This window comes from Rana temporaria, chromosome 4 (assembly GCF_905171775.1).
Source record: "Rana temporaria chromosome 4, aRanTem1.1, whole genome shotgun sequence".
NCBI lineage: Eukaryota > Metazoa > Chordata > Amphibia > Anura > Ranidae > Rana > Rana temporaria.
The window spans coordinates 353,191,834-353,218,999 of record NC_053492.1 but is presented as its reverse complement, the minus strand read 5'-3'; the positions used below and the strand labels follow the sequence as shown (position 1 = coordinate 353,218,999).

General features: G+C 43.3%; 1 protein-coding gene across 8 annotated transcripts in view; it reads left to right on the top strand.

The window, feature by feature from the left end:
• UTRN (utrophin) overlaps nt 1-27,166 on the top strand; it is a 910,930-nt gene that overhangs the window by 106,484 nt on the left and 777,280 nt on the right. For all 8 annotated transcript variants that reach the window (XM_040350827.1, XM_040350824.1, XM_040350828.1 and 5 more), the window contains one exon: nt 19,821-19,882. In XM_040350827.1, coding sequence (XP_040206761.1) covers nt 19,821-19,882 — 62 coding nt within the window. The remainder of the gene's footprint in view (nt 1-19,820; nt 19,883-27,166) is intronic.

Genomic DNA, 27,166 nt, shown 5'->3' with positions numbered 1-27,166 from the left:
CCGATTGTGCTAGGAGGCTGCAGGACCCCTGACTCTATCTGGACAGTGCTAATTGGCTATGTGCTGATCACATGCACTCTCCCAAGGAAAAAAAAAAAAGCACACCACACCAAACTGAGCATGTGCAGCTTGCCCCCCAAGGCTCAGTTCTATCAGGATACATTTGAGGTCAATCATAATGCTGATGCGGCCCACAATGAAATTAAGTTTGACACCCCTGCTTTAGAGTGTTACTAAACCCACAACAGTAAAATCAGTCTGTGTATGCAGTAAAGCATGCTTGGTATACTCACTGTGGAACCTAAGGGGTTAACTGTCTTGCATTGTGTAAAAAGTCTGTTTGATCCTGTGTTCTCTGATCCTCCCCTTCTTCCACTGTCCCAAATCCATCTCTATGCTTACCTGCTCTGTGCAATGGAATTGCACAGAGCGGCCCCAAACCTTCTCTTCTTGGGTCCCCTGCCAGCGCTCTTGACTCTTCTATGTCCAGTGCCCCCATTGGAAAATGCTTCCCATGAGGGGCACTCGTGCATGCTCATTTCCGAGCTGTCCATTGACAAAGATAGCGGGAATCGGCCCTGCAAAGCCCCCCCTCCCCTCGCTCGTTTGTTTATGTTTAGACTTTAGAACCACTTTAAGTAGGACTATTGTAGGATCTGGGGAGAGAGGTTTACTAATAGTATCTGTCGTTTTTAGTAAATGGGTTGAAAGGTCTATAATATACCTTCTTAGGCTCCATTCACACCTAGGCATTTTTACACCCGACGCTATTGCAGCCTGAAATACGCTGGAGGGGTGATTTAACATTGTCGGCTATGGAGATGGCTCACATCTCCATGGCGAACGCAGAAACGCCGTACGCCTGAAGCTCAAAACAAGTCCCGGGCGCTTTTTTTCAGGCGGCTTTGGCGTTCGGCATAGCCGACAATGTTAATCACCCCTCCAGCGAATTTTAGGCTAAAAAACAACGCGTTTTGTCACGGCAAATCGCGGGACAAAACGCTGCAATTTGTCGCGGCAAATCGCGGTACAATACGCCGCGTTCAGGTGTGAATGCAGCCTTACTCTCCTTATTCTTGGTGTTAGTCACATTCTATCTATTTTACCAGAGTAGGCACTCTCATCATTATCTTGTAAGGAAACTGGGTGCATCGTTTTTTTAAGATATTGGACTGTGTAGGGCTCAATCGATGTGGCAATTGGCATTCCAAAACATTTACCTTATTGAGTAGGGTATGGTGAGATAGTACAACACGCTAGTGTCTCTACAACCTCATTAAAGACGGCAGACATTTCCTGGTGGAACATTGTCTGAAGCCTCGTACACACGACCGAGAAACTCGACGGGCGAAACACATCGTTTTGCTCGTCGAGTTCCTTGTCAGGCCGCGTACACACGACCGAGTTTCTCGGCAAAAAACAGCAAGAAACTTGCTGGGAGACATTTTTTTGCCGAGGAAACCGGTCGTGTGTACATTTTCGTCGAGGAAACTGTCGAGAAACTCGACGAGCCAAAAAGAGAGCAAGTTCTCTATTTCCTTGACGGCAATGGAGAAATTTGGCTCGCCGAGATCCTCGACAGCCTAACGAGGAACTCGACGAGCAAAACGATGTGTTTCGCCCGTCGAGTTTCTCGGTCGTGTGTACGAGGCCTCAGGCTGTCGAGGATCTCGGCGAGCCAAATGTCTCCATTCCCGACAAGGAAATAGAGAACATGTTCTCTTTTTGGCTCGTCGAGTTTCTCGACAGTTTCCTCGACGAAAATGTACACACGACCGGTTTCCTCGGCAAAAAAATGTCTCCCAGCAAGTTTCTTGCTGGTTTTTGCCGAGAAACTCGGCCGTGTGTACGAGGCCTGAGAAAAACATATTTGGTAAGGTTGGTCTTTTTCCAATCCATGTTGATTGATATAGGCTGATGAATGAGTGTCCTCCTCTCCTGTCATTAGCCAAACAAGGTGCCCAACGTACACATTTCACATTTGTAGAGGGTCTGGATAGGGCATGCATTGCTAGCTTTGGTCTGTAGCTTATGGGCAACTGGAGTGCTGCTCACCTCTGTGATGGCATTCTATGTGTCCAGGAATGAGCTTCTGGTCATACTGATCATTAGCAGCAGGAATTTGCAGGAATTCGTATAAGAATAGACTTGTACTATGTAATTATACAATATATTTTCACATTCTTTACATTTCCATAACAGAGGGGCCAGCAGTTTTCAGTATGTCAGTAAAACAATTAATGTCAACAACTCCCACAGTACACAGCTGTATATACAAGAAGTCTGTGGAGCTAAAGGAGTTGTAAATTAAAAAAAAATTTCACCTTAAAAAAAGTTAGGAGACAGAAAACGTGCCCCGTCCCGACGAACTTGCGCGCAGAAGCGAACACATACGTGAGCAGCGCCCGCATATGTAAATGGTGTTCAAACCACACATGTGAGGTATCACCGCGATTGGTAGAGCGAGAGCAATAATTCTAGCCCTAGTCCTCCTCTGTAACTCAAAACATGCAACCTGTAGATTTTTTTAAACGTCGCCTATGAAGATTTTAAAGGGAAAAAGTTTGTCGGCATTCCACGAGCGGACGCAATTTTGATGCGTGACATGTTGGGTATGAATTTACTCGGCGTAACATTTTCTTTCATAATATTCAAAAAAATGGGGATAACTTTACTGTTGTCTTATTTTTTAAATAAAAAAAGTGTTTTTTCCCAAAAAAGTGCGCTTGTAAGACGGCTGCGCAAATACGGCATGACAGAAAGTATTGCAACGATCGCCATTTTATTCTCTAGGGTAGTAGAATAAAAAATATATATAATGGTTGGGGGTTCTAATTAGAGGGAAGAAGATGGCAGTGAAAATAGTGAAAAATTACATTAGAATTGCTGTTTAACTTGTAATGCCTAATTTGTAATACCAACAACCACCACCAGATGGCGCCAGCTTACACATCTGGTGGTAATAACTTGTAATACCAACGGCTCACCACCAGATGGCGCCAGCTCACAAAAAAAAGTCAAGTCGCCAGGACCCTATTTCTAGTCGCCATGGCGACCTGGCGCCCGGGATTTGTCGAGCCCTGCTTTAATGCAATCTATGCATTAAGGTGAAAAAACTTCTGATGTTGCCGGCCGCCCGAGCCCCCGTTTTACTTACCTGACCCACCGAAAGTCTTGCGCGGTCCCGAGATCCTCTTGGCCGCTCAACCTGGCCGATGATTGGCTAGAGCGGATGCTGTCAATTACATCTAGTAACGCGTCGAGGGGCGGGGCCGAGGGATACAGTGAGCGGCTATGGCCGCTCGCTGTATCACGGGAGCGCGCCCACAATTACTCACCACCATGCGAGCTCTCGCATGACTGTGGTCAGTACTTCCGGGGAGGACCAGAGACAGCTGCTGAGGGACCCCAGAAGACGTGAATCGGGGCCACTCCGTGCAAAACAAATTGCACAGTGGAGGTAAGTATAACATGTTTGTTATTTTAAAGGGAAAAAAATGTTCCTTTACAACCGCTTTAATGTTCTCTGTCTTCTACAGCAGTGTTTCTCAAACTTTTTTTTAATCAAGGCAGCGGCACCCTTTAAAGTCATGCACAACCTTGAGGCACCCCATTGTAACATGTAAAAAATGAAAGCTTGGTAATGAACATAAAAATAATAAACATTTCATTAGCAAATAGTTAAAAAGGTCAGAGGTGTCAGTGTTTTTTTTTTTTTTTTTATCTGAGAGACAGAAATTGCTCATTGTTCAAAAAAACCTTAGCAACTACTGGATGAATCCTGGTTGAGAAAGGCTGACCTATAGCAAATGTATTTATTAAAGCCCCAACTTTGGGCAAAAAATAGAGCTTTCCCGTGCAGTGGATCTAGTTTTGTGTGATGACGTAAGTATATCTCCGTTCTCCAATCCCATAGACAAAAACGAGCAGTGACCCATGCAGTACAAGCACAGCCACACTGCTAGCGAAATCTTTTTTGCCCAGCGTTCATCTCTAAAGTGGATGTAAACCCTCACATATACCCAGTGAAGTCAACAGCCTCAGATGATACACAGAGATGTATATCTGATGTCTTTAGTTTTCTAGACTCTTAAGAAAAAGCACATTGTGTTAGAACATTTACTTCCTGTTTCAGCAGTGGGAGGGGAGTCTGGGCATACATTGTGGAAAGGCGCACCCCCTCCTCTCCGTAAAGGCAGAGAAATGAAGAAACTTGCAGAGCTGTGCTGTGAATAGACCAGCTCTCTGTTTATCTGTTTCTAATAATAATAATGCGCAACATGTCGAGCTGAGCTGTACATGATACATCGCCTTCCATAAATCATACGGTCATATATATACAGTGGGGATCGAAAGTTTGGGCACCCCAGGTAAAAATTTGTATTAATGTGCATAACGAAGCCAAGGAAAGATGGAAACATCTCCAAAAGGCATCAAATTACAGATTAAACATTCTTATAATATGTCAAAAAAAGTTAGATTTTATTTCCATCATTTACACCTTCAAAATGATAGAAAACAAAAAAATGGCGTCTGCAAAAGTTTGGGCACCCTGCAGAATTTATAGCATGCACTGCCCCCTTTGCAAAGCTGAGACCTGCCAGTGTCATGGATTGTTCTCAATCATCGTCTGGCAAGACCAGGTGATGTCAATCTCAAAGGTTTTAAATGCCCAGACTCATCTGACCTTGCCCCAGCAATCAGCACCATGGGTTCTTCTAAGCAGTTGTCTAGAAAACTGAAACTGAAAATAGTTGACGCTCACAACGCTGGAGAAGGCTATAAGAAGACAGCAAAGCGTTTTCAGATGTCAATATCCTCTGTTTGGAACGTAATTAAGAAATGGCAGTCATCAGGAACAGTGGAAGTTAAAGCAAGATCTGGAAGACCAAGAAAAATATCAGACAGAACAGCTCGCAGGATTGTGAGAAAAGCAATTCAAAACCCACGTTTGACTGCACGATCCCTGCAGAAAGATCTGGCAGACACTGGAGTTGTGGTACACTATTCCACTATAAAGAGATACTTGTACAAATATGGTCTTCATGGAAGAGTCATCAGTAGAAAACCTCTTCTACGTCCTCACCACAAAAATCAGCGTTTGAACTTTGCAAATGAACATATAGACAAGCCTGATGCATTGTGGAAACAAGTTCTGTGGACCGATGAGGTTAAAATAGAACTTTTTGGCCGGAATGAGCAAAGCTACGTTTGGAGAAGAAAGGGTACAGAATTTAATGAAAAGAACCTCTGTCCAACTGTTAAGCATGGGGGTGAATCAATCATGCTTTGAGGTTGTATTGCAGCCAGTGGCACAGGGAACATTTCACGAGTAGAAGGAAAAATGGATTCAATAAAATTTCAGCAAATTTTGGATGGTAACTTGATGCCATCTGTGAAAAAGCTGAAGTTAAAGAGAGGATGGCTTCTACAAATGGATAATGATCCTAAACACACCTCAAAATCCACGGGGGATTACATCAAGAAGCATAAACTGAAGGTTTTGCCATGGCCTTCACAATCTCCTGACCTCAACATAATTGAAAATCTATGGATAGACCTTAAAAGAGCAGTGTGTGACAGACAGCCCAGAAATCTCAAAGAACTGGAAGGCCCCGTACACACGACCAGTTTCCTCGGCAGAATTCAGCTTCCGACCGAGTTTCTGGCTGAATTCTGCCGAGGAAACTGGTCGTGTGTACACTTTCGGCCGAGGAAGCCGACGAGGAGCTCGGCGAGGAAATAGAGAACATGTTCTCTATTTCCTCGTTGTTCTATGGGAGCTCTCGTCCCGCCGAGCTCCTCGGCGGCTTCAGTGCTGAACTGGCCGAGGAACTCGATGTGTTTGGCACGTCGAGTTCCTCGGCCGTGTGTACGAGGCTGAAGACTTTTGTAAGGAAGAATGGGCAAAGATACCTCAAATAAGAATTGAAAGACTCTTGGCTGGCTACAAAAAGCGTTTACAAGCTGTGATACTTGCCAAAGGGGGCAGTACAAGATATTAACTCTGCAGGGTGCCCAAACTTTTGCAGACACCATTTTTTTGTTTTCTGTAATTTTGAAAGTGTAAATGATGGAAATAAAATCTAACTTTTTTTGACATATTATAAGAATGTCTAATCTGTAATTTGATGCCTTTTGGAGATTTTTCTATCTTTCCTTGGCTTCGTAATGCCCATTAATAAAATTTTTTTCCTGGAGTGCCCAAACTTTCGATCCCCACTGTACCAGTAGGAAATTACCTTGGTGTCCTCCTCTTTAATATATTGTACCTTTCTGTTTTATAGTTGGTGTGTTACCAATTTCTGTGTTCTTAGGCCCTTCTAGGAACGGACAAATTTGTTATTTATGTTTTTAATTATTTTGTATGTTTCTCCTTCAATAAATTGACATACTTTTTAAACTGTATTACACCTAAAAAGTCCATCATCTGCCAACCTTCTCTTTTAAATTCAATCTATTGGGACGTGTCATTGTTTTATTTTCATATCCACAGTTCCACTCTGTGATGATATGATTTTTTATTTCATATCTGTCTCTAAGTTACCCCCCCAAACAAATTTCCAGGTGCTTTTGTCTCCTGTGTCTGGGAACTTGTCAAAAGTTATCATGCTGATAACAGAGGAACAGAGCAGCAGAAAGACACGGGACTTAGGACTTTAGAGAGAGATAAGCAAACAGTACAGATATATGTGCCCAGGTCAGATTTCATGAATGGGGTTTACAACCACATACTGTAGATGCAGCTACAAAAGGGTGGGCTCTAGCCAGCTTCGGTATTTTGGGAGTCACTGACCTGGAACAGTCATGCAGCATGTCAAATGGAAGTCAGAGGTAATTAAACCAGGGTATCAGCCTTTTACAGTGAGACAACTAGAATTTAAACAAGAAGTGAAGTTGAAGTGGCAGCCTTTTCTTTTTCTCCTCTACCCATACCAAGACCCCTTTTACACTGAGGCACTTTACAGTTTTTGCACTAAAAATAGCGCCTGTAAAGCGCCTCTTCTGCAGCCCCAGTGTGAAACCCAGAGTGCTTTCACTCTGGGCCGGTGTGCTTGCAGGACAGGAAAAAAAGTTCTGCAAGCAACATCTTTGGGGCCGTGTTTGAGCGGTGTATACACACTGGTCCTCCACCGCTCCTGCCCACTGAAATGAATGGGCGCCGCTTTCAAAGGGCCGTAAAAGCGATTTGAAAGCAGCGCTAAGCGGGAGCTTTTAACCCCTTTTTAACTGGCGCCAAAGCGCCGCTCTAACAGCGATAGCCCCGGTGTGATAGGGGTCTTACTATTCAATTTAATCCAAGACATTGCCCATGTGTTTAGGTGTAAGGATGTGATATTACTCTTTCAGAAGTTTTGAATTGGCATTTGACCTTGTTTTGTTCTACCAATATACACACATTACCTGTAAAGAGAATCTGCTAAATTGTTTCTTTCAAGCAGCTTCTTTAATATAGGCTTACATTACAGTTAATCTTATTTAGGTATGTGCTTACAGCTGCTACTACATTCAGCGTATTAATATCCTTCTCTTACCTTTTAGAAAATGGCTTTTAAAGCACTTAGTCCCCCCCCCCCCCCCCCCTGGACATTGCTCAATCAAATGCACTCTGCATACTTCCAGGCTCATACTATGATTTTCTGTAAGCTTTCCTTTAACCGTCCAAAATGTTGTGTGTGTGTGTTTTTCTAGCAAAAAATACAAAATTTTTACTTGTAAACACCAAATGTCAGAAATAGGCTTTTTATTAAATGTGATAAATAAAAGTTATGTCATAAAAGACGACCAGCATTCTCTTTCAATATATATATATATATACACACACACATACACACATATACAGTAAAACCTTGGTTTGAGAGTAACTTGGTTTGAGACCGTTTTGCAACACAAGCAACATTTTTTAATACATTTTTGTCTTGATATAATGCCACAACTAAGTATAAAAGAGAAGAGAGGCCCCTCTAAGTGTAGCAATATGGTTAAATTTAAAGTGGTAGTATACTCTGTACTAGCACTTTAACCTACAGGTAAGCCTATAATAGGGCTTACCTATAGGTATAAAAAATATCTCCTAAACCTGTACGGTTTAGGAGATATTCCCCCGCAATGCGCCGCTGACTGCAGCGGCGCATGCGCAGCGGAGATCCTTGGCTAAAGGCCCGGCAGCCGCCGGACCTTGCCGGGGAGAAGTCTCCCACGCGCATGTGCGGGAGTGACGACATCGCCGCTCCAGCCAATCACAGCGCTGGAGCGGCGATACCCGGAAGACACGCCGAGGAAAGATGACATCTCCCTTGGCGTGGACCAGGTAAGTTCCTCTCACCTCGTTCCGTGGTAAGTATTTCATAATGAGCTAGTATGCGGTGCATACTAGCTCATTATGGATTTTGCTTTTCAGGTTTAAAAAAAAAAACAGCAGGTTTACTACCGCTTTAATGACGGTACAACATTTAGCAACATGCTACACTTATAGGCGCCTCTCTTCTATTTTATACTCTGTAGCTCCTGTTTGATTTTGCTTCTAATCCCCTTGTGGAGGCTTCCATTTGTGGACGGACATTTTATGGTTAGACAACCTATCACATTGCTATAATCTTTTTATATGGACTATAAACGGAAAGATTTATAAATAAATGGTTGTGGAATGAATCATCTGAGTTTCCATTATTTCTTATGGGGAAATTTGCTTTGATATACAAGTGCTTTGGATTACAAGCATGTTTTCGGAACAAATTATGCTCGCAATCCAAGGTTTTACTGTATGTATGTATGTATATATATATATATATATATATATATATATATATATATATATATATATATATATATATATATATACACGTGCTTCACTGTGGCGGCGTATCGATCGAGTGATCCTTTTTATAAGGGAGACTCGATCGATGACGTCAGTCCTACAGCCACACCCCCCTACAGTTGTAAACACACACTAGGTGAACCCTAACTCCTACAGCGCCCCCTGTGGTTAACTCCCAAACTGCAACTGTCATTTTCACAATAAACAATGCCATTTAAATGCATTTTTTGCTGTGAAAATGACAATGGTCCCAAAAATGTGTCAAAATTGTCCGAAGTGTCCGCCATTATGTCGCAGTCACGAAAAAAATCGCTGATCGCCGCCAATAGTAGTAAAATATAATAATTTATAAAAATGCAATAAAACTATCCCCTATTTTGTAAACGCTATAAATTTGGCGCAAACCAATCGATACACGCTTATTGCGATTTTTTTTTTACCAAAAATAGGTAGAAGTACACGTATCGGCCTAAACTGAGGGAAAACATTTTTTATATATGTTTTTGGGGGATATTTATTACAGCAAAAAGTAAAAAATATTGAATTTTTTTCAAAATTGTCGCTCTATTTTTGTTTATTGCGCAAAAAATAAAAACCGCAGAGGTGATCAAATACCACCAAAAGAAAGCTCTATTTGTGGGGAAAAAAGGACGCCAATTTTGTTTGGGAGCCACGTCGCACAACCGCGCAATTGTCTGTTAAAGCAACGCAGTGCCGAATCGCAAAACCTGGCCTGGGCATTTAGCTGCCTAATTTTTCAGGCTGTTTAGTGCTAAAAATAGCGAAAAAATCGTGCCCTGCAGTCTTCAGTGTGAAAGCCTGAAGGCTTTCACACTGAAGTGATGCGCTAGCAGGACCGCTCCAAAAGTCCTGCTAGCCGCATCTTTGGAGCGGTATAGGAGCGGGGTGTTTACCGCTCCTATACCGCTCCTTCCCATTAAAATCAATGGGAAACCACGGTAATACCGCCGGAAATGCGCCTCTGCAGAGGCGCATTGCTGGCTGTATTAACCCTTTTTTGTCCGCTAGCGGGGGGTTAAAACAACACTGCTAGTGGCCGAATATCGCAGTAAATACGACGGTATAGCGGCGCTAAAAATCGCGCTGCAATACTGTCACCGCACCTCCACTGCCCTGTGTGAAAGGGGCCTTATAGGTGGTGACAGGTACTCCTTTATGGAGAGATCGGGGGTCTGTAAATACTGTGTATTTTTTTAAATCCGGCACCATTGGCAGCCAAGTAACCTGGAAGTGACGTCATGATGCCGATTCCGTATTTACAATCCGGAGACTGAATCAAAGCCGTTTACGGCCGACACTGGAGGCGGCGGATCGGGCCTCTCGGTCAGAGCGGCGGAAGGCTTTTAGCCGCATCGGTTGTTATGCCTGGATAGCCAATCACCGGCTCTAAACAACGGTACCGGGATGATGCCGGCAGCTGCGGGCATCATCCCAGTATAACCCCTGAAATCCGAGGCCGCATAAAAATGCGTGTGCGCTCTGTGGGAAAGGGTTAACAAATAAAGAAGCTCTAAGTATATGATCAGCATGTCATCAAAAAAAGACATCTGGTGGAAAGAAATCTTTTACAAATACGTTTTACAGACATCGGATTTTTCTATACCTAGGTTTGAATTACTATTGCAGTTCATGCATTTTCTTCATAAAACGTATAAAAGATGTACTGTACACTTATAGCTGTACTGCTATTTCTCTCCCCCCCCCCCCCCCCCACCAAGTATGAAATGACTGATCTATGGTCTGTGTCCTTGTATGTATGTAGGCTGATCTTCTGATAAAGAATTCGGGGAATTTTACCCTCTGCATTACAATCGCCTAATTAACACAAATATTTGTTTGTTCCGGGAAGGAATTTCTTTTCCATATGTAGTGAGTGACTATGTGCACTTCCTTACACAAAGGGCAATTATTCCTAATTCTTCTTGGAGGTTTTTACGAACAAAGTGGTAGGTTTAGGATCGCTTGTTTTTGAAAACCGATGATATCAGTATTCCGACCCCTTACAGCAGCATACGTCTGGTTGGTACAAATGGCAATTGTCCACTCTTAAAGGACAACCACAGCTATGTTTTAAGCTTCATGTACACTGCTGCTGGCAAACGGACATGACGTTTAGGAGCAGTTGGGCGTTTTTTTTAGGCGCCCTAGACCTCTCCTCTGTAATTTTATCAGTACATGTACACAGGGTCGACTATAGTCGTTTCTAGGCAGTTGAGTTTAGAAGCATTTTTTGGAAAGCAAAATAATGCGTTCAGGACGGATGAGGCAATTGAAACGCCAAATTCCTGGAACAGCTTGTAAATGCGGTAAATCTCGTTTAGCAGCGTTTCGTTTACAGGCGTTTTTAATGGAGATACATTTTTGACTATTTGAAAAAAAAACCCGCAAACGCAGCAAAACTAATTGCACTCCTGTGACCCTTAGGAGAAGCCCAGCCTAAAAAGCTCAGGCTGGACTTCTCCTTTAACCACTTAAGGACCACCTCCGATATAGGTATGCAGAATGGGACGGCTGGGCACAATCACGCACCTGTACATGATTGTTAAATGCCCAGCCGTGGGTCGCGAGCGCGGGCCGCGACCCTGTCCGAAGCTCAGTCACCGCGGACCCGATTGCCGTCGGAGTCCCGCGATCGGTCACAGGAGCTGAAGACCGGGGAGAGGTGTGTGTAAACACACCTTCCCCATTCTTCACAGTGGTGCTGTCATTGATCGTCTGTTCCCTGATATAGGTAAAGGCGATCAATGATGTCACACGTCCAGCCCCGCCCCCCTACAGTTAGAAACACATATGAGGTCACACTTAACCCCTTCAGCGCCCCCTAGTAGTTACCTCCCAAACGGCAATTGTCATTTTCACAGTAAACAATGCATTTTTATAGCACTTTTTGCTGTGAAAATGACAATGGTCCCAAAAATGTGTCTAAATTGGCCTATGTGTCTGCCATAATGTCGCAGTCACGAAAAAAATCGCTGATTGCTACCATTAGTAGTAAAAAAAAAAAATATTAATAAAAATGCAATAAAAACTATCCCCTATTTTGTAAACGCTATAAATTTAGCGCAAACCAATCGATAAACGCTTACTGCGATTTATTTTACCACAAATATGTAGAAGAATACGTATCGGCCTAAACTGAGGAAAAGTTTTTTTAGATATTTTTGGGGGATATTTGTTACAGCAAAAAGTAAAAAATATATGTTTTTTTTTTCAAAATTTTCGCTATATTTTTGTTTACAACGCAAAAAATAAAAACCGCAGAGGTGATCAAATACCATCAAAAGAAAGCTCTATTTGTGGGAAAAAAAAGGACACCAATTTTGTTTGGGAGCCACGTCGCACGACCGCGCAATTGTCAGTTAAAGCGACGCAGTGCCGAATCGCAAAAAGGGGCAAGGCACTTAACCTGCATATTGGTCCGGGTCTTAAGTGGTTAAGAACCCTTTGCAGGTGTTATGGCTTAAAGGGGTTGTAAAGGTAAAAAAAATGTTTCCATAAATAGCTTCCTTTACCTTGGTGCAGTCCTCCTTCACTTGCCTCATCCTTCCATTTTGTTTTTAAATGTCCTTATTTCTTCTGAGAAATGCTCACTTCCTGTTCTTCTGTCTGTAACTACACACCGTAATGCGAGGCTTTCTTCCTGGCGTGGAGAAAGCCTCTTGAGGGGGGAGGGGGCGAGCAGGAGTGTCAGGACGCCCACTAACACACAGCTCCTTTCTCTATCTGCAAAGTAAAGAGTGTCCTGACTTGCCTGCTCGCCCCCTCAAGAGGCTTTCTCCACACCAGGAAGAAAGCCTCGCATTACGGTGTATAGTTGATGCGTTGTGCATGATTTCGAAGTTCCATTGCTGAATCTTTGTTTTGGAAAGATTTGAATCATACCAATGCATGCCAGAAGGTCAAGGAAACCTTTATGTCTGTGCAAGAGCTCTGTTACTGTTTGGAGAAAATCACTTGCCAAAAAAGAAACCTTTTTACAAATAAATTACCTATTTTTGTTTTAACGTGTATGTCTGGGGGGAAAAAAAATATTCAACATGGTTCCGCAACACATGCACATTTCCCACACTATGTACTGTGTAGTTCCTTTTCTCAACTTCATCCTCACTAAAGGGCTCATCATAGGCATAAAGGTTGTCGAAATGAACCACAGCATGCAGCAGGGACAGAAGCCTGCAATACTAGAGAAAGTGTTGAATGATATGCACAGCTTAGTGTATGAGATAAAGTAACCCCCCGGGTGCATGGCAATGGTTATTCTATTCCCACCCAGCCAATCTACATGCCAAAGACTCTGAACATGGATAATTCTCACAGAAGATGAAAGTGTTTGGAGAGGATTGCCTTCAAGTGTGTCATAATGTTCTAATATGCTGTATACTGCGGGTAAAATAAATATTGAACACGTCACCATTTTTCTAGGTAAATATATTTCTAAGAGCCGGTTCACACAGGTGCAACACGACCTCCAGCGCGACTTTGGGAGGCAACTTGAGTATGAATCATGAGGCAACTTACAAGGCAACTTCAAGTCGCCTCCAGGACAGGAGGCTTTCCAGTGGCCAATCAAACAACAATCAGCTCTGTGGGAGGGAGGGGTTTGCCTGAGAAATGTACGTTCTCTTCCTGTATTGTTGCTTCAGTTAAGACAGTGATCCGACTTCTGAGGCAACTTCCATTGAAATCAATGGGTACAAGTTGCCTACAAGTCGCCTAGAAGTCGGATTGAAGTAGTACAGGAACATTTTCTGAAGTCGGAGCAACTGCAGTAGTGTGCATTCCGGCTCCATTCACTTACATTGATTTTCTCATGCAGCGCGACTTGAGGCGACTTGGGGCGACTTGAAGTCGGATCCAAAGTCGTCCCTGTGTGAATGGGTTCGGAAGGTGCTATTGACATGAAATTTTCACCACATATTGGTAACAACCCATGCAATCCATACATGCAAAGAAGCCAAAACAAATAAGTTCAGAAATTCCGTTATGTGTAATGAAATGGAATTACACAGGTTAAAAGTATTGAACACGCTAACTGAACTTTACTTAATACTCCACACAAAATCATTTGTTGGTAATGACGGCTTCAAGACTCCTCCTGTATGGAGAAACTAGTCGCATGCATTGCTCAGGTGAGATTTTGGCCCGTTCTTCGGCCTCGTACACACGACCGAGTTTCTCGGCAAAAACCAGCAAGAAACTTGCTGGGAGATATTTTTTTGCCGAGGAAACCGGTCGTGTGTACATTTTCGTCAAGGAAACTGTTGAGAAACTCGACGAGCCAAAAAGAGAGCATGTTCTCTATTTCCTCGATGGGAATGGAGAAACTTGCCTTGTCGAGTTCCTCGACAGCCTAACAAGGAACTCGACGAGGAAAACGATGTGTTTCGCCCGTCGAGTTCCTCGGTCGTGTGTACGAGGCTTCACACATCTTAAAATCCTGACGGTTCCGTGGGCCTCTTCTATGAACTGTGATCTTTAGTTCTTTCCATAGATTTTCTATTGGATTCAAGTCAGGTGATTGGCTGGGCCATTTTAGCAGCTTTAGGCTGGGTTCACACTGATACTAAACCACATGGATATGACTTTCATCCTTTGCTCTGCACATCGGTCCTACATTGATCCTATATTGGTCCTACATCCATCCGACTTTCATAAACAGGATACAACTTTGATCCGACTTTGTGATAGTCTGAAGCCTCGTACACACGACTGAGGAACTCGATGGGCGAAAACACATCGTTTTCCTCGTCAGTTCCTTGTTAGGCTGTCGAAACTCGACAAGCCAATTTTTCTCCATTCCCGTCAAGGAAATAGAGAACATGTTTTCTGTTTGGGGCTCGTCAAGTTTCTCGACAGTTTCCTCGACGAAAATGTACACACGACCGGTTTCCTCTGCAAAAAAATATCTCCCAGCAAGTTTCTTGCTGTGTTTTTGCCGAGAAACTCGGTCGTGTATACGAGGCCTGACTTCTTCCTGACGGTTCTTTGACCAATCAAAACAATCCCAGAATGAATAAATTCCTTTTACTGCTGCTCTAATCACAATGTCGGATGTCACAAGTCGATGGTAAGGACAAGGGTCCTACTTTGATCCGACTTCAATGATATTCAATGGGCTGAAGTAGGACCAAAGTCGACCAAAGTAGTACAGGGAGCATTTCAAGTCGGACCGACTTGTGTCGGACCAGTTAAGACGGCTCTCATAGGAAACATTGATTTTCACACTTAATGCGACATGAGCTCCCAATGTCGGAGCATTTGTCGGGACTAGGTGTGAACCCCGACCTTATTGTCTTTCTTTTAAAACCAATTGAGTTTCCTTGGCATGTGTTTGGGATCATTGTCCTGCTGAAATGTTCACCCTCGTTTCATCTTCATAATCCTGGTAGATGGCAGAAGATTTTTTTTTTGGTACATTTTTCCATTCATCCTTCCTTCAATGAAATTAGGTTGGCCAGTACTGTATGCTGAAAAACAGCCCCACCCGTGATGTTCCCACCTCCAAACTTCACTGTTGGTTTTGGGGTGATGTGCAATGCCATCTGACCTCCAAACATGGTGTGTATTATGGCATCCAAAGAGTTAAAGTTAAATTTTGGTCTCCCTTATCCTCAGTGGATTGCTGATACTCCCTAATAACAAGTAGACCTATACTACATTAAAGTAATGTTTGTACTCTTGACTGTACTAGGAGGATGCTCAATGTTTCTTCGACCTGTATTATGGTGGTTTTCTGTATATCCGCATGCTCGCTTTTCTTAAATAAAGATTTTTAATGCGCATTATGTTAAACAGCTCATTTACCTTGAATGGGCCCTTAAAGCGGAGTACAAATACTGCAGCTGCTGACTTTTTAATATTAGGACACTTACCTGTCCTGGAGTCCAGCGCTGTCCGCAGCAGAGGACGAGCGATCACTCGTCACTCTGCTGCCGCACCCCCCCCCCCCGCCATCCTCGGTGAGGGAACCAGGAAGTGAAGCGCTCCGGCTTCACTGCACGATTCCCTACGGCGAGTCGCGCTGCGCCGTCTGACTGGCTCCCCGCTGTGTACTGGGAGTCGAGTGTTCCCAGAACACAACGGGGGACGGACGGGAGGTGACGTCATGCACGCAGTCCGCCCGAGACTGTGTTGCCGGAAGTGGGTGCAAATATCTGCACCCCCTCCCCCCTGAAACGTGTGTCAAATGTGACACGGGAGGGGGGGAGGGTTCCGATCAGCGGGAGTTCCACTTTAGGGTGGAGCTCCGCTTTAACAAGCCTCAATAGACAAGACGGCATAGCGGCACTTTTTTTGTGCACCACATTGCACTGCAATGCATAGTGTATTTACATCTGTGCACTGTAGTTTGCTGAAAGACAAGTGCTTTGTTGTACTGCACTGGGGTGCTATTAAGAAAGAAGAGCATTGCACCACAACACACATATGAAGTGTGTATGTGTGTATGTGTGGTAACATGCATTAAATATGGAGACATAAGCTAAGCACCTAGAATAAATTAAGGCATTCCCACGTCCTTCTGCTGTACCCGCACGCCACATCGAACCCATACTGTATGTATGCAACCACTTGGAAGACACTTTTGCCAGTACGCATTATAATACATTTCTTTCCTAGCAATGATGCAATTAATGAATGCATAAATGCTGAGGCTAATGTTCTTCTTTAAATATTTGATGTTTAGTGTATTGTATATGTCAGTAGCCGGTTTATATCGTTTTTCTGGCTACACTGGAAAGTATTCTCTGTTTTTATGTCCTCATGTTTGAGCAAAATCATTCATACGCAATTTTATACAAACCTTAAAGTGATTCTAAATGCTCTGATTAAAAAAAAAAAGCAAACTTGTCATAGTTACCTGCTCTGTGCAGTGGTTTTGCACAGAGCAGTATCAATCCTCCTCTTCTCCTGCCCCCCACACTGAGTACCCCAAAGACACATTGACATTGACACAATCTCCTAGTCCCTCCTCACTGACTGTGATTGCTGTGTCTGAGCCAATGAGGAGAGAGAGCGAGCCAGGGAACCCGCTGCACTCGTGCACATCGCTGGATTGAGATTGGCTCAGGTAAGTAGAAAGGGGGGGGGGGGGATGAGCTGTTTACTGAAGGTTTGCATAGAATGCACCGTATTTATCTTCCAATAGCGCGCACAGCGGCGTATAGTGTGCACCCATACTCTAGAGGGAAATTCCTGGAAAAAAAATGAATTACTTAGTTTGTCTGTGTCTTGCCCGGCGTCCATCGCGGCCTTTGTCTGGTCCGGCGGCTGTCTGCGGCCTCGGTGGTGTCCTCCCCGCTTTACCCCGCTCTGTCTCTGAGCGCCGCTGCCTACATATACCGAGCGCAGTACACTCGCTATGCTCGCCACGCTCGGCTCCTCTCGCATAAGGCTATGAGGCGGCACAGGGCGTGACCGCCAGCGGAGCCGAGCGCGGGCGAGCATAGCCGAGTGTACCCGAGTGTACTGCGCTCGGTATATGTCGGCGGCGGCGCTCAGAGACAGCGGATCGGCGTATAATGCGCACCCACGATTTTAACCTGATTTTAAGGGGAAAAAAGTGCGTGTTATACACCGATAAATACGGTAAATATTTTTAAGGGATGCAGTTGTCCTTATATACCCAGTACACATCAAATATCAATGTATTATCAGTTATTGACGTGGTTTGGAAGATGTATGTAGTAGGAAAAACTTAGAGAAAGTACATCAGTTGTATGATTTCTTTATATTGGCGGGGTAAAGGACATTTTCCACAAGAAAAAAAAAAATGAGCTGCTTTATCATTACCTAGCTGTTTCTAGATTGTTCTAACAAGGCATGGCCCTCTGATTGCTCCAGTATCAAATTGTATTGTAACTGTACTGTCTGCCCTCATGCTGTAAAGTGCTGCGCAAACTATTGCCACTATATCAATCCCGAATAATAATAATAATAATAACTGAACTTTGAAAACCACCCCTAGCATTTCTGGCTGTGGCCATCTTGAGTAAGGGCAGATGATTCATGTAGCATCTACTTTCTCCATCTGCCCTTGCAAGTAGGTGAGTGTGCTTAACTGATAGCGCCCCCCCCCCCCCCCCCCCCCCCCCCCCGAAGACCCCTGGGATGTATGATCTAATTTGCCTAGGCCTGGAAACCAATAACTGAAGAAATGTAAAAAAAAGTAAATATCTCATACTTTCCTATTTACTAATACTAGTATAAGGATTAAAAATAGTCAATGTTGACTGTGAGAGTGAAGTTTTGCTTCAAATACTTCTTTGCAATATATTTTTTTTAAAAAAAAAAAATGTTTTACTTACTTTCTGTCAGTATATTTAGTACAGTTTGTAATTTTTTCTCCTTCACTGATGTGCGCTGATGAGGCAACACTGATAGGCTGAACTGGTGGGCACTGATAGGTGGCACTGATGGGCACTGATAGGTGGCACTGATAGGGGGCATGGATAGGCAGCACTGATGGGCATTGATGGATGGCACTGATGGGCGACACTGATGGGTATTGATGGACAGCAATGATGGGCATTGATAGGTAGCATTGATAGACAACACTGATGGCCAGCACTGACTGTCATAATTAATGGCCTTTTATTGGTGGCACTTGTGGGCGCTGATTGCTGGCACTGGTGAGCAATAGTGGGCACTAATTGCTGGCACTGATTGGCACTGATTGGTGTAATCAGGGCACTGATGATCTGTGGTGAGCTTCATACATACTGTTTTTGTGATTTTAGGTGTTTTTTTTCTGCCCTTGAGCTCCCCTAATGTTATCTAAGGCCTCGTACACACGACCGAGTTTCTCTGCAAAAACCAGCAAGAAACTTGCTGGGAAATATTTTTTTGCTGAGGAAACCGGTCGTGTGTACATTTTCGTCGAGGAAACTGTCGAGAAACTCGACGAGCCAAAAAGAGAGCAAGTTCTCTATTTCCTCAACGGGAATGGAGAAAATGTGTCATGTGTTCGCCCGTCGAGTTCCTCGGTCGTGTGTACGAGGCTTTATGTGTCCATACACATATGGACATTTTTAGCAGTTTAGTGGCTGCTTTTGTATAAGATGTTTTCATGTGCATAACATGAGACGTAATATAGTTCTACAGTAAAACCTTGGATTGCGAGCAAAATTTGTTCCGGAAGCATGCTTGTAATCCAAAATCCAGCATGAGCTACAGACTATAAAAGAGAAGAGAGGCGCCTCTAAGTGTAGCAATATGGTTACATTTAATGAAGGTACAACTTTTAGCAACTCGCATGGTTGATGATTAAAAGAGGCACATCTAAGTATGCAGGTATCCGGGGTAAAGATGTCTGCAATCGTGACCGGGAAGACTACCCTGCAGTAGAGCGATCTGAGAGCGAGGCTCGTGGAGCGCAGCCTGGAAGGGACGATGTCAATGGTGGTGAGGAGAGTGTCTATGTGGACATCTTTACCCCGGATCCCTGCATACTTAGATGTGCCTCTTTTAATCATCAATCATGTGAGTTTCTAAATGTTGTATCTTCACTAAATGTAACCATATTGCTACACTTAGAGGCACCTCTCTTCTCTTTTATCCTCAGTTGTGACATGACGCTACTTGTATATCAAGTAAAAATGTATTTACAAATGTTGCTTGTCTTGCAAAACGCTCTCAAACCAAGTTACTCCTCAAACCAAGGTTTACTGTATATTGCATAGTAATATAGACATGAAAACTTCTTTCTAACAAAAGATATTTTAAAAACTCTGCACAATAATTTGGCTGAACATGCACTGAGCCATACTCCCCTGGTGCTGGGGAAACAGTCTTTACCCCGTGAAATCTCTTTTGGTGAATACATTTTTGATCTGGCACTGGTTGGTCGGTGAAAGAGGTTGGAGTGCCCATACACATATCACATTGGCCAGGTTAGACAACAAGCATGTCATGTTTTTGGGTCGCCTAAATCCTATTGAATATAAAGCAAACAATGCTAATTTTGCCTTTCTTTTTACATCAGATGAACACAATGATGTGCAAAAGAAGACCTTTACCAAATGGATAAATGCTCGCTTTTCAAAGGTAAGACAATTGGATTGTAAGCTTTTATTTTTTAAATCAAAATGATTGTTGTAATACACATACATTGTGAACAACTAGCCAGAGAAGTTTTCTATTGTCAAATACATTAATGCAACATCCCTTCCCACTCTTTTAAACTGAAAAATGCTCACAGAACAATACTGTACTTTTTGTAGTAAGGGTTATGTTGTGTATGTCTCTATTTATTCCTGGAGTAAAATCGTGTTTAACTACATCAATACTGGGCACTTTCGCCCCCTTCTTTCCCAGAACAATTTTCAGCTTTCAGCGCTCTTGCGTTTTTTTATGACAATTGCGCGGTCATGCTACCAGGGCTGTGGAGTCGGTAGATAAATGTTCTGACACCGACTCCGACTCCTCAGTTTTATGTACTTCCAACTCCGACTCCCCGACTCCGACTCCTCTGTATCAATATGCGAATGTATTTTATACATTCCTTGAGGGAAAGAAACGCAACCTACCACAGGACTACTGGCTGGGAAGCCAACAGTCTACTGTATTGCACAGTTTAAGCAAAAGACAAACACAATGAAAACAACGTTTTTTATTCTAAAACATGATTTTCCTAGGAGAATCCCATAGTCATGTTTAAAGTTTAAGCTAACAATCGGAGTTTACAAGTTTTTATAGCCTTAGCTAAATGACAGCAGTTTTTCCAATGGTTTACAGCTTCAGTCTTGAACTATTGGCCCTCCATTCCCTTCACTTATACAAGTGTCTCACTCTCTAGTCCTGCAAAAAACATATTTATTTAATCCCTTATCAGTGAGAGGCTAGGTCACACATGGACGCTGCGTTCCCTGTAAAAGCAGAACACAACACTATGGAAAGTATAAGTATTGCAGCTCCTAATTGTGCGTTGCGTGCCATATAGTGAAGCACATGAAAAGCATGCTTCTTCACGGTCACTTAACGTGTTCGTTTTGCGGTTACGTGAGGCACTGCATGCATTGGTCTTTATTCTTACAGTAGAGAAGTCATTAATTATAACTTTTTGTGAATTGGGACATTTAAACTTGCTTTTTTTTTTTTATTCCAATCTAAATTTAGTAGGAGTCGGAGTCGGTGCATTGTTTGCCGACTCCAGGTACCCAAAATTTCCCCCGACTCCTCGACTCCGACTCCACAGCCCTGCATGCTACACTGTACCCAAATGACATTTTTATCATTTTGTTCACACAAATAGAGCTTTCTTTTGGTGGTATTTATTCACGACTCACAACGTATTTTTATTTTTTGCGATATAGGCGAAAAAAGAGCGGAAATTTGAAAAAAAATATATATTTTCATCTTTCTATTTGAAAAAAAATTGAATAAAATCTAATTTTGTCATAAATTTAAGCCAAAATGTATTCTACTACATGTTTTTGGTAAAAAAAAAAATCAGTTAAGTGTATAATAATTGGTTTGTGTGATCACGGACATATGTACGCAAATGATCATGTACAGATGTGCGCAGGTGATCACGGACATATGTGTGCAAATGATCATTGGGACATGTGATTTTACTGTTACATACGTGAGGGGCAGGTGTTTCTACTATGTAGGGACATGAGTTTTGGGGACTTGTGTTTTAGGGACATGTGTGTTTACTTTGTATTTTACAATGTGTGGGACACTAGACTGGTGATCAGTGAGTAAAAAGCTGAAAAAAAAAAGCTCATACTCACTGATCACCAGCCAGCTGCAGTGATCCCTCTCCTCACCGACGACTTCTGTATGAGGAGAGGAGAGCCGATCACCTAGCAACCGGCTGTTTGTTTACATCACATGACGGCTGTGATTGGACATGGCTGTTGTAGGATTGGGGTTATTAGACTCCAGCGATAGATGCGTTTTCCAGTGAGTATGCCAGTCCAGAACTGAGTTTTTAAGGGCCTGGTAGCCCACCTTTATTTAAAAGCACAAAAGTTCACAAATACATTAGCAGCCCTCGCAGGGGGTTCCACCATTCCCATATCTTGCCAACTCAACAGTTTAGCCTCCTGGCTTTCATACTTGCCATCCGGCTGTTTCAGGCCTGTAGCCTAGGCCTAAGTTCTGTTCCTCAAGAACAAACAGTTTCCTAGAGTTAAGCACACACCTAGCTTTCTCCTGATCAGCGTCTTGCTGCTCAATTATTAAACAACATCTGCCTCCTGCAGATATGCATGCTCTAGCTGTCCCCATACATCATCTCTGACTCCTCTCAGAGGGATTGGGAATCCACCTGATTCCCAGGAACAGACTTCCTGTCTGTGGGGTGGGGCCCTGAGCCATGTCAGAGTCAGAACTAAAAAGCCCAAGACACAGCTGTGCAATTAATGCGTCTTTCTCCAGCAATCTTTCACATAGCACAGGGTCCCACCCTCACACCGTCATGTGATCAGGAGGGCCAATCACAGGGCCCTCCTGACGATCTATGATGCGCCGTGTCCGGGTGACACAAGTGCATCAGGATCGCGCCGCTGCGTGGGAACGCATGCGCGCGATCCCCCTCCTTCTGAGGGACATTCCTGATTGGCCCTGTCTGTACCATGTGATCACTGTGACCAATCACAGATAGCAAAACTATTTTATACAATGAATGGCATGAAAGAAAGCCATTCATTGTTTACAACTGGAATGTGGTCTGCTGTGAGTGATCACATTACTGGCAGTGGGCCGCTACACTGATCAGTCATCTGCTGTGTCTGGTGGACACAGCGGTTAACAGATCACGCCAGAGTGCGGCCCGTTCTCAGGAAGATGCCATATGATGTCCTTCCAGAACAGGGTTCCCGTCCGTCTGTCATTTTACAATGACGCGGACAGGAAGCAGTTAAAATAAAGTAGGAGAAGACTAGAACACTTGTCAAATTTTCTGTCTGTGTCCCTGTTGCAGGTTTCCTCCGACTTCTTCTCTTGCAGGATAGGAAGTGAGGGGGAAATCTGTAATCAAACTCTAGACAGTGATAAATCCATCAGGAGTTCTAATTATTCTCCACCCTATTCCACAACTAGAAAACAATGTTTTGGGCTTGAAATAGACTGGATTATTTCCCCTTTGCACACTCTCTCTCTGTAGGTACAGACTTGAGTTCTGTAGTGGTATGGTTCTACTCAACTAAAGGATAATTCTAAGCATAGGGACTGCTCAGGAAGGGGCTGCTGACTACATGGGCTAAGGAACAGTTGCATTCTCTTAGCCTTCTACTAGCTATGCCTTTGAATGTTGCCTTAAAAATAAAGTCTAAAAATAGCTTTATGAACATGTCATTCCCTGCTTTTTTTAAATGTGTGCCTATGTGTGCAATATAGTCCCAAATAAAACTGTCTGCAGCCAAACAGGTGCTTTGTAAAAGGAACTGACGACTCTCTGTCATTACCAAGTTACAGGGATTTCCCAAGGATACAACTGGCATGATGTGTACAACTCCCACACCCAGCAACAATGTTAAAACAAAATGAAGCTTTTCTCAAAGATAGTTTAATGGCTTGCTCCACGCAAAAAGAAAAAAGAAATACAATCTTACCAATGTATAGCATAGCTGATTAGAGATCTCTTAAATAAAAAATAAAAAATTGAAATGTGTTATTGGGAGACTACTAAGAGGATACTAATAGTTGTAAATGTCATTTAATTATGAGGTTGTTGTCTGTGCATCTCCTGCCTATTATTTTCAGTACTATATTCCCCAGAAAAATTGCAATGATACATATTTGGTCAGATTTTATTGTCCTCTTTATTGTCCATATTTTAAAGGACCGGTACAGCCCAACTCTAGCCTCCCATTCTCCTCCTACAATTCCCCCCAGTCTTCGAGGGCCCCACAAGGGTTTGTTTTTTTTGTTTTTATAGATTTTTTTAGGCGAATGTCCTTCTCCACTGGGTCTTCTTCTACTTTGCCGCTTCTGCGGTCTGGGTGGTTTTCTGCTCATGTAGAGAGCAGTTATTACATCAGTACACTATGAATGAAGAGCGCCATGTTGACACTTCCTTAGGGGGTGGGGCAGTGATGCCCATTCATTGATAGTATGCCTTCAGTCTTCTGAGTCGAATGAGGTTGGGCATCATTCACTCTGGAAGACTGAGGGCATCTTGTGGTGGAATAGAAGTACTGCGAGGACAACTGTAGAATATAAAAATGTAGCGCAGCCTGGGCTGCTTTTTTATTTATTTTTATCCTTCCTGGAGAACAATTTCAATAATAAAAAAAAAATGATCAGGGTTGGGACTTTCAAGCCAAACTCCAAGTAACATGCTTTTTATATAGTTTGTTTGGGACCTGTACTGTAGAAGAAAAAGATTATATATACTCATACTGTCTGGGCAGGTATAAGGAGAACAAGAGAAGAAACGGGCGAAAAATGACTAAAACTGTATAAATAAAGATTGTGGGGCAGATCCATGTAGATTGGCGCTTCTCTCCGCCGGGCGTAGCGTATCTAAGATACACTACGCCGCCGTAACTTATTTATTTTTCCGAATCCTCAAAGAATTTTCGCCATAAGTTACGGCGGCATAGTGTATCTTTGGCGGTGTAAGGGCGCGGGATTCAAATGGCTGTGAGGGGGGCGTGTTTTATGTAAATACGCTGTGACCCGACGTAAACAACGTTTTTTTGAACGGCGCATGCGCCGTCCGTGGGGGTGTCCGGTGCGCATGCTCGAAATTAAACCGGAAAAAAGCCAATGCTTCCGACTGTGACGTCATTCTACGCAAATCCCTATTCACAAATGATTTACACAAACGGCGTAAAAATTTCAAAATTCGACGCGGGAACGATGGCCATACGTAACATTGAGTACACCTCATAATAGCAGGGGTAACTATACGCCGGAAAAAGCCGAACGCAAACGACGTAAAAAAAAATGCGCTGGACGTACGTTCGTGGATCGCCGTAACTAGCTAATTTGCATACTCGACGTGGAATTCGACGGAAACGCCACCTAGCGGCCGGCGGAAAAAATGCACCTAAGATCCGACGGCGTACTAAGACGTACGTCTGTCGGATCGATCCCAGATGCCGTCGTATCTTGTTTTGTGGATACAAAACAAAGATACGACGCTGGAACTTTAAAATTTTGCGGCGTATCAATAGATACGCCAGCGTAATTCTTTTGTGAATCTGCCCCTTGTGTCTGGAGTTGGGCTTTAAGGGCTACCTTCTGTAATTGTAGATTCCATACAGAATGCATATTTTTGCACATTTTGCTCGGGGCAACAACAGGTGTTAAAATGTATGAAGTTCTATTGCCTTACCAAGACACCTTCACCAACTTAAAAAAAAAAAAAGCAGGTAAAATCAAGTATTTTAAATGCTTTCTTGCATTGATTCTTTATCGTGAACAAGTTATTATTCACTTGCCTCTCATAGTGTAATATTTCCACAAGCACCGCCTTTATTTAACTAAAAATGGAGTAATAATCACAAACACTTATGCCTCGTACACACGATCGGAAATTTTCGATGAAAAAAGTGATACGGAATTCACCAATGTGCCTACGCAGTAGAAAACAGGTGGTGAAGCTGCAAGGCTTCACTTCCTGTTCCCTTTACTAGAGATGCCGGTGCCTGCACCCCAAGCTGATTGAAAAATCTGATCGGATGATGATATTGCTGATCAATGGACAGGTAGGTGTACTTATATTAAAAGTCAGCAGCTACAACATTTGTAGCTGCTGACTTTTATTTTTTATATTTTTTTTGGGGGGGAGGGGGAGCCTGGAGCTCCTCTTTAAATGCACATCTAGGGCCGGATTTAAAAAGCCCGGCGTAAATTTGCTGCGGGCGTAGCGTATCTCAGATATCTCAGATACGCTACGCCGCCGTAACTTAGTGAGGCAGGTTCTGTATTCAGAAAGAACCTGCACCCTAAGTTACGGCGGCGTAGCGTATGTGGTCTGGCGTAACCCGGGGAATTCAAATTATCCATGCAGTGGGCGTGTTGTATGGTAATGACCCCACGTAAATTACGTTTTTGACTAACGGCGCATGCACCGTCCGTGAACGTATCCCAGTGCGCATGCTCCAAATTACGCCGCAAATAGTCAATGCTTTCGACGTGAACGTAACTTACGTACAGCCCTATTCACGAACGACTTACGCAAACAACATAATCGACGGAAAATTTTACTCTGGCCCGACGTCCATACTTAACATAGGATATGCCTCATATAGCAGGGGTAACTTTACGCCGGAAAAAGCCTTACGTAAACTACGTAAAAAAATGCTCAGGGCGGACGTACGTTTCTGAACCGGCGTATCTACCTAATTTGCATATTCTATGCGTAAATCTCCGGAAGCGCCACCTAGCGGCCAGCGTAAATAAGACTTACGCCAGTCGTATCTTAGCCAAATTTCGGCGTATCTTGCTTTCTGAATACAGAAAGAAGATACGCCGGCGCATGCTAGAATTTACGCGGTGTATCAATAGATACACCGACGTAAATTGTTTCTGAATCCGGGCCAGAATGTTATGAGAAGCTTGTTGTTGAAATTAATGGTCTGGCCACCCGTCTCTTTAATCTAAATAATTTTTAATGAACTGCAGGAAACCAGAAAGCACCTGACTTACAAGGAATATAGGGCCAGATCCACAAAAGGTATACGCCGTCGTATCCCTGTTTCTATCTATGCGACTGATTCACAGAATAAGTTACGCATAGATATCCCTAAGATCCGGCAGGTGTAATAGTTTTACACTGTCGGATCTTAGGATGCAGTACCTCGGCCGCCGCTGGGGGCATTTCTCGTCGAAATTCTGCGTCGGGTATGCAAATTAGCACTTACGGAGATCCACGAAGCGGTTTCCCTTTGTGAAGTCTCTGTAAGCTGTTAGTTTGCAAACGCAAAATTAGGGCTACTTTTACAAAGTGTAAAGTTAGTACACCATGTAAAAGTAGACCCTTCTTTCCCGCGACGCTGTCAAGTTTTTATTTTTATTTTATTTTTTTTCCCGCCGCATCTCTTTTTTCCCCCGATGCAACTTTTTTTACCCGGCGCGATTCACAAAACTCGGCGTAACGTAATTTCGCGCAAAGCACGTCGGGAAAATCGCGTCGGGAGCATGCGCAGTACGTCCGGCGCGGGAGCGCGCCTAATTTAAATGGGACTCGCCCCATTAGATTGGGCACGCCTTGCGCCGGACGGTTAAGTTGCGCCGCCTGGCTGTGGATCTGGCCCATACTTTCTGAAGCCTGTGTTCTGTAGAAACCTCTTTGCTTTCTTTAGCACCAGCTATTTTCTAGCTTTCAAGGCAGGTTGGAATGTGAATTATGTCTGTTAGCAACCACCTAGA